Genomic DNA, 14,751 nt, shown 5'->3' on the forward strand with positions numbered 1-14,751 from the left:
ATACAAATGGAATGTAGGTATGTTAAAAATGAAGGTAGAATTTGAGAAGATCCATTCAGAAATTGATGTCTTTATGGCAGTCGCAAAAAAATTGAAAACGTAGTCATTTTTCACTCTTAGTGTCAAAGATAATTAAACAACCGTCTACGGGTTGATGATTTTAGAATATTTTCAGTGAAATAGAAATGACATATCAAGGGCATAAGAAAAAGAAATACGTAATATGTAGATGTAGCAAATTTGCCTAAAAGTAAAACAAAAACTTCTAAGATATTTTACACAAGGCCTAAGTCCTCAGTGTTTGTCATTCAGATGGAAGTAAGTGAACAGCCTGGGTGGTTAAGTCTCTGACCCCAGCATCTCGTGGAACATAAAATTTGTCAGAAGCATTTGCTGAGGGACAAAGGAAATGCCACACTGCAAGCTCAAAGCCTCTACATTCTGGAGGTGTGTGAGGAGATAAAGTGTCTTCAAAATAGCCCAAGGGCAAGAATTTCCTGTTCAAATTTGAACTGACACATTGATGAGAAATCTACTTTTTCCACTATTGCTTCACTCTCAGCGCTCACAGGGCCGGCAGGCTGTGAAGACCACAGACACTGTCTGGTTACGAGAGGAACCTGGTTCCCTCTGGACGATGCATGACTGTCTGGCCAACAGAAGGTATGTGTCACCACAGTCCTGCCTTTCTAGTAGTCACCTCAGTGAGTGGGAGATTATAAATGCTGGTGGGATGCACCTGAGGCACAGCTACTATACAATGAAATGACAGAGAACATTGGTATCTGCATTCCAACAATTCAGGGTAACAAACAAGAATGACTATGGGATACATTAGAGATCTTACAATATTCAAATTCTTGCCTGTGGAGAAGTCATTAAGAATATGCATATACCTATGCATAGGTTTGCAAATCAATATAATTTAAGGTGAGATCACGGAGGCATCAGGACAAAGAACACATGATTTGGATTTGTCATCAGTTGTCATCAAGAATATATTATATATATTCGACATTGGTCCAGTCTTTAAAAATAAATCCCTAAAATGAATCCATTATACCATAAAGGTGAAATGGAATTCCTGATACAGTTATTTCAATAAATGAAAGCAGTTTGATTCTTCCTAAAATTCAAGATGAGGTACCTTGTGTAAAAATGTTAATTTAAACTTAACTATATACAATCCAAAGACTTTTTATAAAATTGAACAAAACTTGGCCAAGAAAGATATTCAATACTGAAAGACGCTCTTGTGCAATGAATTGTTACATGGTGTAAATGCTATGAATCAGTAATGATAAATGGGTACTGTGTTACAAATAATTAAAATTGGGGCTCCTGGGTGGCTCAGTCGGTTGGGCGTCCAAAGTCTGCGGGGGTCATGATCTCACGGTCTGTGAGTTCGAGCCCTACCTCAGACTCCGTGCTACAGCACGGAGCCTGGAGCCTGCTTCAGATTGTGTGTCTTACTCTCTCTAAACCTCCCCCACTCACAGTCTATCTTCCTCTCTGTCTCTCTCTCTCAAAAGGAAACAACAAAATTGTTTTAATAAAAATTATTAAAATCACTAACACATTATTGAGAACTTAGACCACTCAGATTGAGTTTAAGTGCTTTATATGCGTTATAGTGTACGTCTTTTAATTCGTATTTTAGATTACTAAACTAGATAGCTAGACATGAAATAAATCTTTTCAATTTTAATTTTTTAAAAATTTTTCATGTTTATTTATTTTGGAGACACAGAGAGAGACACAGAATGAGCAGGAGAGGGACAGAGAGAGGGAGACACAGATCTGAACCATGCTCCAGACTATGAGCTGTCAGCACAGAGCCCCGCGTGGGGTTCGAACCCACGAACCATGAGATCATGACCTGAGCAAAAGTTGGTCGCTCGACCAAACGCTCAACTGACTGAGCCACCCAGGTGCCCCACGAAATAATTTCTGAAGGTGATACTTTGTACTTGGAGAGACAGGAGTAATTCCAGAGTTCACTGACTGCATAGCTCCTTGACTGAAGTCTGAAATGACATTTATGTGAGTTTTAGTATAACTAAACAACTGGAGTTACCCTAACTGCCTTTGAAATCGTAGATCTTTCTAGAAGTTTGTAACAACTGTGTTCTTCCATAAATGATCTACTCTATTATGTATCGTTTTATGCTTTCATATCTTTGCCATTACAGTCAGTTGTCACTTCTGATGTTAAGTCCTCTTGTAAAAAATGCTTTGTTTCTTCTTGTTTTCACTATTGTTCCTGCTTTGGGCAATTTTAGTGTGTCATGTAACATTTTGCAACATATGAAATATTTCTTCTTAAATTTAACAATTCTCAGAACTCCGCAGATGTTCAAAATAAAATATCACTTTGATAGCACTGCAGTCCTTTTTTAGAAACACAATTTCAAACCACAAATAAAAGTCATTTGCAACAGGAAATTCCTATATGTGCTAAAAACAATATTCTCCAATCTTAGAGCACCTAATTTTCAACCAGTAATGGGCTTTATCATTGTCAAAATTGATACAACACTTTTTTCCTAATCCAGTATTTTAATTACTCTGGTTATTCTAATAGTGTTGAAATATGTCTGTGGAATCTGACCTTACGTTAATGAGGACACTATTATTCATGAATTCCTTTCTTCTTCACTAATTTAGTGCTTTACATGTTTTGCAACCATTACTATTCTGCTATTATTGTAAATAAAAAACATTTATTCTATCATGAAACACTTATTTCAATCTCTACACAAGTTAGTACCAGACTTTCTATTGTTCAACTGCAAATGAGGAGTCTCCCTCACCCTGCACCCCACTCGGTGTCACTGGACTAGCAATGTCGTCAGCACATGACACACACTCTTGATCAAGACCTTCAGGGCAGTTTCATCCACATTGTAGCTGACACTACTCAGCTGCAGACATGAACAACCAAGGTGTGACTTATGCGGAACTCCATCATGCTAAGGGCTCAAAAAGACAGCAAGTGCAACCTAAGGGCACAAAAAGTTCCATTTCAGTAACTGAGGAGGAGATAGCCTATGCAGAATTGAATCTGCAAAATGCTTCTCGGGACCTTCAAGGGAATGGCAAGAACTCTCCCTGCAAAGGTAAAAAACATTTAATGCAGACAAGTATGTCTGTTTTAGGATTTGAAGTTGGGGTGTAGGGGTGTAGGGAAAGAGTAGGAAGTGATCTCACATAGTTTTCATTTATGAGGACCAGAGCTGGAGGTTGGAATATGGTATTGTAATTGAACGCATTGGTATATTCTGAGAGAAGATTCCAATGATAGTGATGGGTTTGAGGTGCAGGTTATTGTATGTGATTCTGTGTGCATTGTGGGTTCTCTTGTTTGTAAATCTCCTAAATGATTGTTTGCAGGCATCCTTTCTCAGTGTTTGCATTTGTCTTCCTACTACTCACCTGCATGTCCAGAGAAGCTCATTGCTAGTATCTTGGGAATCCTATGCCTCGTCTTGATGTCCACTGTGGTAACAATAGCTTATATTCCCTGTAAGTACGTGTTTGAATGACTAAGGAAATTTTTCACCTTACTGGTCATTAGTTCCTTGACATATTGTGGAACACTTTGAATGCATTATCTCATTTTAATGCATGTGTGCTCTAAGTGTGGAATGATTATTTAGAGATTATCTAAAGTAGAAATAACAGAATACATTTAGGGAGAATTAACATATATTTGGATTTAATAACTCAAAGGCAAGTCACACAAGAGACTTTATGGTGAAATATGCATTAATTCTTGAGATTGCTTAAACCAAATATTGTAAGAGATGGTGAGGTTTGGTTTTTTAAGCTTTTGAATTATTTTCTCTCTCATGTTCCTTACTGTATTAAATTTTTCTGGTAAAATAGCACACCCAATTTTAAACTAGGAAACTCAACTTATTATATGATTCATTTCATTTAATATATGTTTTTTGAGAATTGCTTTAATGTTCTAGCTACTGAAGGACCAGAGCAGAACAAAACATCCCTGGAAACGACAATCCAGAAAGGTACAACATCCCTTGCAAAATTCTGTTATTAGTTTAGTGTCTATTTTAGCTCTATCTTCAAGTAGGCAAAGATGATAACAGATTCTTTTGGAAAAAGTGAATTCAAAAATCGCTTAATGAACTTTCAGAACTGATGGGGAAATACTCATTCAAAATCATCATACCTGCTGTTAACAATTCCCTCACATTTCCTCCTTCTATAACATGATAAAAGATAAATCATTCCATGAAGATGGTTTTGTTCACTGACTCTCAGGACATGTAGATATGGACAGTTTTGTGGTCGCTTTATTTGGGCACTTAAATTAGGAGACGAAAGCCTAACTCTTCTCTGAGTGTGTGTGTGTTTTGTTTTATCTTTATCAGCTTGTGAGGGTATATGAATATGGTAGGTACACATATGTGTATCCATATACAGTATGTCAATTTTCATTTTGTAATATTCAAAGCTTTTTGGATAATATCTCATATTATCTCTCTCCAGCATGTCTCTGTTGTCATTGTCTGAAAGAGTGGTTTACGTATTCCAACAATTGCTATTACATTAGCACTGAGAGAAAATCATGGAAGGAGAGTTTGACATCCTGTACTTCTAAGAACTCTAACCTGCTCTACTATGATGATGAAGAGGACAAGGTAAGTTTTCAAATGTTTCCTGATTCTATTGAAAGCTTGTCATTAAATGGGTCTCCTGAGGGGCTCAGTGGATTAAGCCTCCAACTTCGGCTCAGGTCATGATCTCAAGGTTCCTGTGTATGATCCCCACATCGGGCTCTGGGCTGATAGCTCAGAGCCTGGAGTCTACTTCAGGTTCTGTGTCTCCCTCTCTCTCTAATTCTCCCCTGCTTGTGCTCTCTCTCTGTGTCTCAAAAATAAATAAATGTTAAAAAAAGAACAAGAAAAAGCTTGCAATTAATATTATGCTTGTAGAGTTTATCCATGGTTTTATATGTATTTTTAGTTTATTTCTTTAAAGTGTTTAATATTCCATGGTTTGACTCTATGACACATTATTTATAGTTTTATACCTTGAATGTACATTTGATAATTTCCAGTTCTTGCTTTTCAAAGGAATCTGTGCTTCTAGAAATCCTCTTTTGTCTGAAATTAACTTTACCATTTAATTTTACAATACATCAAGGAAACTAGGCATATGATTGTGCACATGGTTTACAATGTAGTTAGAATCACACAATTCTAAATTACATCATGAGACTGAAGTTTAGAGCTTTATCAGGCCTGCCCATTTTCCTTTTATGAAATATCTCTGCTTCTTTTGGGGCTGTATATCAATGGAATCATTCAGGGTGCACTTTTATGTGGGTCTCCCTTCTCTCCCAGGTACTACTTGTAATCCATCTATATTAACACACTTGTCTACAGTTTGTGAATATTCACTGCTCTCATATGAATATGAGATTTTAAAAACCTTTCTCAGAAATTTTGTTCCTTTTTCGTATGTGGGTATTATGAATAATTATGTAAGGAAAAGTCTTTTCTATGTCTTCCTCCACATATCATATTGATAATCATTTATTGCACATAGCGACATATTATATATTTATGTAAAATAAATGTATGGTTTTTGTAATAAAATAATAATGTGTAAGTGTAACAATCATATTCATATATAATTATACTACACTTCCCTGTAAGCATTAGTAGGAAATTGCACAGACATAGATATGTGTATATTTCACTATACTAACTTATCCCTACATTTTTCTATTTTATGGTGTAAAATACATTGTACCAAATAGGCTTTTGATCCAAAACTCAGCAGTCTCAGAAAAATTCATTAAAGGTTCTGATGGTTAGACACACTACCATTTTCCTGGGCTGTAAATCTCAAGGCTATTCTCCTTTGTGAGAATGAGAAGTGCTGGGTTGTGTCTCTTGCCCATTTCTCCAGGACGGTGTCTTCTTTCCACTTCTCAGAAGTCTTTGTCATATTTTAGACCTGAGCTCTTTTTTGAGCTTTTAAGATGCAAATACCTGCATCTGCATTTTCACTCTCATGTAGGAGTCTTTTAATGATCAGAATTTTAATGTTACCATGGTCGTACTTAGCGTTTTGTACATTACAATGAGTATTATTGGACCTATTTCAGAAGTTAGCCAAAGTTCATGAATAGAATTTCCTGTATTATTTTCCTGCATTTACCTTTTTCTTTATTTCTTTATGTTTTAACTTTCCATGATGATTTATGATCCAACTAGAATTCATTTTTTGTGATGCTTTATGTCTGAGGCTGTGAGATAAGAGTGAAAGTTGTATATTTCTACATCATTACCTCATTGACGGAGCATCATTTATAGCAAAGTAGGTCTTTTCTTCATCAGTAACTTTATATACATAAAGTTATATACATATATATATATATATATATGTACAGATGTGCTCTAATCTCCTTGATATAAGTAATATAGATATTATATATCTTTATATAGATGATTGTGTATTCATAGGTCACAGTCTACACAGTCTATCACAACCCACAGCAGTTCGAGTAAAATGTAGAGACTTACTTGCCTTTATGGTCCATTACCGTGTCCCATTTATACTATAAGTGTCTTAAATATTTCTCTGCTTACATGGAGAATCACATGCATGTTATAACTTTGCTTCAACTGATACTTTTGCTTCAAATATCAAACAATTTCAAAAACACAGGAGGTGAAGGAAAGTCCATTATACCTTATAAGAATTTTATTCTTACGTTTGTCCTCTCTTTCTTCCTTATGATCCAAAATGCCTTCTTTTACCATGTATTCTCCATAGCAATCCTTTCATTGTGTTCAGGGCTAGGTTTACTGTTAGAGAAGCATTCACAGCCCGAGGAGCAAGACTGTTCCTGTCAAGTTCATTTCTCAAAAAACAATACACTCTGTATATCAGTATCAGGTGTAGGTTTGAACTGTATTTTTGAGTGTCTGTGCTTCATCTCAATTGATTTTCTGTACCTCTCCATTCACAAGGCATGTCTTGAGGTATCAGAAAAGCCTAAGAGGGCTTATTTTTTGTGTTTTGTGTTTTGAGGATGGTGGTGATTTTTTGGAACAGGGATGCTCAGCAATTTTTTCATGTAAATTAATCCTATTTGCCTCCTCAATTTACACTATTTCAGCTTAGGAAAGTTTTCATGGGAACAACCTACTGTCAGAGAGAGTGGAAATCTGTATTTCTAACAGTGCTGTACTGAAGCCAGCTTGCACTGGTTTCTGAACAGAAACTATGCATCTCTTTACCTTCTCTGCTTTCATGCCTTCACATTGGAAACCGGAAGGGAAGCATTCGTGGAGACTTTGTACCACACACATTAACAAATGCTAAAAATATAAGGTTTGTAGTATAGATCCCACCATACAGTGTTATAATTATGGCTGCAAATATCTTATCTTTTCAAGAAATTCAGAGAGGAAAATTCATACGCAGATCTAAACATTTACTGACCTATTTATCATTTCTGGTGATCTCTAATCCTTCTTGCGGATATGCGTTACCATCTAGTGTCACTTTACTTGTAGCTTGAAGAACATTGTTGAAAGGCAGGTGTAGTAAGAAAAAATTCTGTTTGTTTTTGTGTCTGATGTGGGGTTTTTATGCATCTTGTTTTCTGAAAAACTATTTTCTGAATGTATAATTCCTGTTTGATGGTATTTTTGCTTTGTTTTGGTTGTTTGTTTATTTGTTGTGTGTGTGTGTGTGTGTGTGTGTGTGTGTGTGTGTGTGCGCGCGCACACAGGTAGTGGGTTTCTTTCTTTCTTTTTTTTTTCCCACTATTTTTCTGGTGAGAACTCATCTTTTAATCATATTGTTATTTACCTAAATGTAATGAGTTGTTTTTCTCCGGCCCTTGTCAAAATCACCTCTTTTTGTGGGTTTAACTTTGATTTTATTTTTTAAGCTGTTGCAGAAAATACCATGACCCTATAACATAGAATTTAACACATTACCCATGTTAAAAAAATAGACTAGTGTCTTAGAGCAGGTTTAGGTTCATAGCAAAACTCAGACATAGCACCGGTTCCCCTACTGTCTGTGTGTCAATGCAGGAGCAGTTCATAGACTGTCTCATTTTCAAAAGCCCTCAGTGGGGTGGTTCACTTGCTACAACTGATACACCTGTATTGACACATCTTTATCAGCGAAAGACCATAGTTTACTTCAAAGCTTACTCTTGGGGTTGGGCATTTTATGCGTTTGGAAAAGTATATAGTGACATGTATCAAACATTATGGAGTTCTACAGAATAGTTTCCCGTCCTTCAAAATTCTCTGTGCTCCCCCTATCCATCCTTCCTTCCCCCTAAACCCTGTCAACCACTGATCAGTTTACTGTTTCCAGAATTTTGTTTTTTCCAGAGTGTCATATAGCGGGAATCCTATACTCTTGCTCATCTTATGTTGCGTTTAACTAGATCATCCATCGTAACCAGTTGAAGCACCCAGTTTAAGTTAGGAGTGCTAACTATCACATTGTTGCAAAGGATATCTAGAGCTCTCCCCTTATAAAACTGGAACTCAACTCACTGCACAATAATTCTCCCTCAACACTTTCCCCTCAACCTGAGCAACCACTATTCTACTTGTTTCTATCACTTTTACTACTTTGGATACTTTCTATAAGTGGAATCAAACAGGTTTTTGTTTTTTTTTTTTCATGTGTATGACTGGCTTATTTCACTTAGCATAATGTCCTGGAATTTCATGCATATTGTAGCAGGTGATAGGATTACCTTCCACGTACAGCTGAATAATATTACAGTGTTATGTGTATACCATGCTTTCTTTCTCCATTCATCCATCAGTGGACATTTGGGTGGCTTCTGCTCTGTGGCTCTAAGGAATAATGCTGCAGTGAGCATGGGTGTATATATATTTTTGAGATCTTGTTTTCAATTCTTTTAGATAGTTTCCTACATATGGGATTGCTGACGCATGTGGTAATTGTATTTTCAATTTCTTGAAGAAGCTCCATTCCCTTCTTCCTAACAATGACCGATTTACATGCCCAACAACAGTGTGTAGTCTCCTCTTGGTCGACCTCCTCACTGACCCTTTTTTAAAAAATGTTATTTATTTGTTTTGAGAGAGAGAGAAAGAGAGAGAGCAAGCAAGGGAGGTGGAGAGGGAGGGAAAGGGAGAGCATCTGAAGCTGGCTCTGCATTGTCAACACAGAGCCTGGTGCGGGGCTCAAACCCACAAATGTGCGAACATGACCTGAATCAAAACCAAGAGTTGGAAACTTAACCAACTAAGCCACCCAGGCACCTGAGCTTTTTTTTTTATACCATCCATCCTAATGAGTATGAGATGATAACTCATCATGATTTTGATTTGCAGTTCTCTGATCATTAGCATCTTTCCATATGATATTTCACAATTTATATTGTCTTTGGAAGTATGTCTTTTGAATTTCTCTGTCCTAATTTTTAATTGTGTTTTGGTGTTTGTTGTTGTTGCTACTAACTTGTAGGCTGATTTATACTTTAGATATGATTCCCTGTTTGATGTATGATTTGCAAGTGTTTTTTTCCACTCTTTCTTCTCATCGTTGATCATGCCCTTTAGTGCACAGAAATGTTTAGGTTGATATACCCCATTTGTCTACAATGGACTTTTCCTTTGTGATCTGGTTTTGGTGGAGTTAATTTTAGTATACGGTGTAAATGTCAACATCCAGCTTCATTCTTCTGCATGTGGGAAGTCAGTTTCCCAACACCTTGTGTAAAAGATGCTGTCTCTTCCTATTGAATGGTCCTGGCACCTTTATCAAAACTGATTAGACTAATATACATCGGTTGTGTCTGGATATTTCTAAGGGATTGTTTCCATGGGGGATTTAGGGTCTGTGTCTTTCTGTTCCTTCAACTTGCTGCTTGTATCCCGTTCCAGTCAGAACTAGTGTGCAGGGCAGGGATATGGATCCTGTCCTAGATAATGTGGCGTAAGGCTGATGGAGGTGGAAGATGTGTCAGCCATCCCTGATTTTCACACTGACTTAAGTCACTTCACAATCCACTCTCTTCACTCAAAGGTATTTCTTCATCTGTATTTGCCAGTGTTCTTTGGTCATATCATTATGGTGTCATGAGACATGGATTTGTACGTGCTCATTCTGTTAGCAGTTTGCTAAGTCTCTGCTGTCTATAAATATTTTATTTATTTTTTTCAATATATGAAATTTATTGTCAAATTGGTTTCCATACAACACCCAGTGCTCATCCCAAAAGGTGCCCTCCTCAATACCCATCACCCACCCACCTCTCCCTCCCACCCCCCATCAACCCTCAGTTTGTTCTCAGTTTGTAAGAGTCTCTTATGCTTTGGCTCTCTCCCACTCTAACCTCTTTTTTTTCTTCCCCTCACCCATGGGTTTCTGTTAAGTTTCTCAGGATCCACATAAGAGTGAAAACATATGGTATCTAAATATTTTAAATGATATTAGCAACCTGTTCACTCATCGTGCCTTAAGATTGTTGTCCTGTTTTTTTCTGCCTCTGTCGTTCTTCTCATATTCTACTTAGACTTACACTGGCTTTCCTGATACTGTTTTGAAAGTCTCTGAATTGTGTAAATTCTTCTCTTTTTTCTCTCTCATCCTAAGGTATAAATAAATTTGTTACTCCTTCAAATTCATCAGTTTTTTTTCTACTTGAGTGGATTTTCCATTTCCGGTATGGATTTATGCACTGAGATTCTCTGTGGTTTCTTCATATAGTTTTATTTCTCTATTGATATTTCCTACTTGCTAAATTGATGCCATCACATGTTCATGCAATTATTTCAACTAAGTTTTCTTTATAGTTTTCATATATTTATAAATATGAATTTTATTTTTATTATTTAAAAAGATTTGAATGCTTTTATTTATTTTTGAGAGAGAGGGAGAGAGAGACAGAGCATGAGCAGGTGAGGAGCAGAGAGAGAGGGAGACACAGACTGGGAAGCAGGCTCCAGGCTCTGAGCTGTCAGCACAGAGCCAGATGCGGGGCTCAAACTCATGGCCTGTGAGATCATGACTTGAGCTGATGTCAGACGCCCAACAGACTGAGCCAACCAGGTCCCCCTAAATATTACTTTTAATTACTTTTGTTCTAATATGTGGAACAACTTACCCCAGCAGACGTTTCTATTGACCTATGCTTTCCTTTCGTTGGAAGACATTTTTAAATTTCTCTATATTTGTTTTACTTCTTAGGTAGACACTTTTTAAACATATACTTCAGTAAACATGCATTGCATGTCATTTTTCCTAGATTTACTAATTTTTGTTGCCAAACATTTATGGCAGAATCTTCTCCGCTCAAGTCTGTCTACTGATAGTTTTGTTCAATGTTTTCCAAATTCTTATTGCTTATTTTTATGACCTTGTGACTTTTACCTTTGATGTTAATTACTGCTGATCAAGTCTCCACCTATGGCACCAGCACCCTTGCTCTTTGCAGCTTCTCCCAGTTGTGACATTTCAGTCTTCTTGATCGCTGAGCCAGGGGTGGGCAGGTGGGGAGACACTGAGCATCCTAGGCGAGAGGATGACGGATGTGCTTCCGCCTTGAATCTCCAGGATTTTTTCCAATGTACCTATTTCATAAGTTATTAACCTGTGATTCATTTTCTAAACTCTGAAATTGTCTTCACGGTCAGTTTGTCCTCTTCACTTAGTCCTATTAAGATAATTTTATACTTTTGTGTCCACTGTGTAACATTATATTATAATTTGAAAGTGTCTAGAAAGGAAGAAAGGATGAACTTTTATGTGTTATTACAGAATTCAAGTGAGTATAAGAGCTTGTATTTGACTCCCAATAAATTTTATTTTCTCATAGTTTTTGTTGAATTTATTCTCCGCTACTACATGGGTTAGAGGCTCCCAGAGAAGAAATCATAGTTCATCTGTGCAGCCAAAAGCCTTAACATTTTCTTCCGAAGTGTAAGTCTCCTGACAACTTTTTATTTTATGCCTCACAAGAATTGTTCTTAGAAAGAAAACCCGCAATGTGTGAACAATCAGATAAACACAGTAGTTGAAGTTTTTCCAGAGAAAAATGGTATGAGAAATATTGAGATTGAGATATTTAAGTATGAGTCAAAATGGATGGTTTATTCATCAAAATACTATGGTCCCTAGTAAGAGATATAAGCAACCTTATGGTAAGATTAATGAGATATAATTCTCTGTATTTCAGGTTGTCAGTATCTTCAGAGAGTGACAAGAATTGTCCGTATTTCGATTTTTTTGCAAAAAAAACTTATTTTGCACCCTGCTCAGTAATAAGACCATATGTTTGTAAGCACCAGGCATTTTAGTTACCTCGTTTTGGTATAATGTTATTTCACCATTTATAAAGAATACATCTCTCATTATTTCAAAACCCATATGATTATTTTCTTTGCATATTTTTAAGATAATATTTTTAGTGTAATTTTAGGCTCACAACAAAATTAAGAAGAAGCTCCTGAGATTTCCTGGATTGTCCCTGTCTGCACATGTGCATGGCCTCTCCCATTATCAACATCACTCACTAGAATGTTTCATTTCTTATCAAGGATGAATCTGCATCAATGCATATATATCACCCAAAGACCAAGAGTACTTGAGGCTTCATTCTTGGTGATATGGAACTGTTCTCAAATTTAATTATATTAGTGTAAAAAAATATATACTCGGTATATATTATTTATTCTTTATGCTTTGCTATTTAGTTGAATAAAATATATATTAATTACAAATCATAACATTAGTGTAAAATTCTCAATACAGTGAATAATCCCATTTATATTTCCAAATTATCTGATTTGTTCTAGCCCTTTAAGGGCCTCAAATGAGGATTGAACACTCCAGGGTGACAAGGGTATGAGTCAGAATTGAGTCAGGAGACAGAAACAAGGAAGGAAGTTGAGGTAAACAATTATTATCTACTTGTAAAGGAAAGTTTACTAAGAGGAAAGGCTACTAAGTTCAATAAAATTACAAAGAATATCTTAGAATTAAAGGAGGGATCACTGGGAAGCCAGGTCTGCTCTCTGAAAATGGGATTTAGATGTCATCGAGGACGATGTGGCTACACACAGCTTCATGGCAGACATGCTCACTGGATTGTTCTGGGGCAGGGCAGCTCCACACTCGACGGGCTGAACTTGGTGAAAATGGATCTCAGGCTGTGACTGGCAAACAGGAAGAACTCCCTGTCAGAACAGCAGGAGGAAAGACCGGAAGACAAGAAACTGACGGACTGGCTACAGAAAGTTGCTGGAGGACCAGTACACAGACTTCTTGTAGGACTGCAACTGGCAACCAAGCCATGGTGGCCAAAGGAGAGACAACACCATGAAGCCAGGAAGAAGAGCCCTTTCTGCTGTACTGGCTCTCCATTGTCTCTTACCGACAAAAGTCAACTTCATGTGAGATGACCAGAGGGAAAATGGATAGGATCTTGCACCATTATTGACAACAGGGCAGTGAGGGTGGATTTGGAGCTGAGAGTACTAAATGAATGGCCCCTCGGGGTTATCATGGAACAACCACAGTGTTGCTGTATAAGAGCCATTCAGATTGGCCCACTTCCTCCGAGAATGGAACCAAAGTGTACTGTCTGAATCTGTCTTAGTGCAACACTATCAAAGATTAGATTTATTTCGAGGTAGAGATTGGTTTCTAATTGGATAATATCCAGTGTCCTTTGATACCTTTTCTTATATGTTGTTTTCCTCAACTGGATTCATGTATTTTGAATGACCTTTAGATTTTTTTCAATTTTTTATGTACCCACTTCTGTCAGTCTTTACAGCCATGCTGAAAACACTTTGTTGTCTTTCTCTGTGTGACTTATTTCACTTAGCCTCCAATTTGACAATAAATTTCACATTAAAAAATAAAAATATATAAAAAAATAAGAAAAACACTTTGATGCAAAACATAAAGTGTTACATAAGAAAACCAAAAATTAAAAGCTACAGATTTTTGTGTAGGTCAAATGGCTAGTTATTGCCAGAATTCAAGACAAACGTGAGTAATTAGACAATGATTCACAGATATTCCTACCCTGATTCAATTATAAGAGGGAAAGAAATTAAACTCGGTTATTACTTGCGAAATAAATTCATATTTTATATGCATTTATATATGTGAAGATAGACATATTCCTGTATTCTCTCTCCATATTCCCTACATTCTAGAAAAATTATGTGAATATTCAAAATGAATTGAATATAATTGTTTATGGTAGCTGTAACTAATTGCTAAAGTTGTGCTTCATACAACCCAAGATTGCAATGACATTGAAAATTAAGCATCTAATTTTCATTCACCTGTTTGTGGTTTGGCTCTGTTAGGGTTGATCAAGTCTGGGCCTTTATGGACTTGACTCCAGACTACATACAGATGCAGCTCAGATCCTGGTATATGATCTTGCAAAGCAGAGATAGCAATTGGCAGAAATGTGTTTCTTAGTGCCTGGTCTCTGAACTCATAACCTATCACATTCCAACACACGTTATAGTGTGAAAACAAGTCACGTGGGCAAACTTATCATTTGTTCTCTGTAGACTATACTCTTTTGACAGTGATCAGAGGGAAGAAACGTAGATTCACTGAAAATAACCTAATCTGCCATGATAGCCATAGGAATTTTTTTCTAATAATACTTTATGAGATAAATAAGTTGGTAAAGGAAATTGGAAATAGATTAAAAATTTAGCACTCTCTTAACTTCCC

At 36.6% G+C, this 14,751-nt stretch overlaps 1 protein-coding gene across 4 annotated transcripts; it reads left to right on the top strand.

Annotated features, from left to right (window-relative positions):
- Positions 1–538: 538 nt before the first annotated feature.
- Positions 539–13,545, top strand: LOC106965691 (NKG2-A/NKG2-B type II integral membrane protein-like). 4 transcript variants are annotated; one of them, XM_053213982.1, is made up of 7 exons: positions 541–663; positions 2,764–3,119; positions 3,448–3,525; positions 3,978–4,031; positions 4,516–4,667; positions 11,864–11,967; positions 12,224–13,542. In XM_053213982.1, exons 2-7 carry the CDS (start codon positions 2,933–2,935, stop codon positions 12,342–12,344), a joined length of 696 nt encoding a protein of 231 aa, XP_053069957.1. In that variant the 5' UTR covers positions 541–663; positions 2,764–2,932; the 3' UTR covers positions 12,345–13,542. The 4 variants fall into 4 exon arrangements, with proteins under 4 accessions (XP_053069958.1, XP_053069957.1, XP_053069955.1 ...); XM_053213980.1 differs by having other exon boundaries at positions 543–663; positions 3,394–3,525; positions 12,224–13,540; XM_053213981.1 differs by having other exon boundaries at positions 547–663; positions 3,394–3,525; positions 4,543–4,667; positions 12,224–13,536.
- The last annotated feature ends 1,206 nt before the right edge of the window (positions 13,546–14,751 follow it).

The sequence above is a fragment of the Acinonyx jubatus genome, unplaced genomic scaffold (genome assembly GCF_027475565.1).
Source record: "Acinonyx jubatus isolate Ajub_Pintada_27869175 unplaced genomic scaffold, VMU_Ajub_asm_v1.0 scaffold_70, whole genome shotgun sequence".
Lineage (NCBI taxonomy): Eukaryota > Metazoa > Chordata > Mammalia > Carnivora > Felidae > Acinonyx > Acinonyx jubatus.

Bases quoted from the DNA above. Each gene is read 5' to 3' on its own strand.
- LOC106965691 (XM_053213980.1), top strand. From the start codon at position 2,933: ATGAACAACCAAGGTGTGACTTATGCGGAACTCCATCATGCTAAGGGC. The intron at 3,120-3,393 runs GTAAAAAACATT...GATTGTTTGCAG, and splicing joins CAAGAACTCTCCCTGCAAAG to GCATCCTTTCTCAGTGTTTG. The intron at 4,668-11,863 runs GTAAGTTTTCAA...ATTTTCTCATAG, and splicing joins ATGATGATGAAGAGGACAAG to TTTTTGTTGAATTTATTCTC.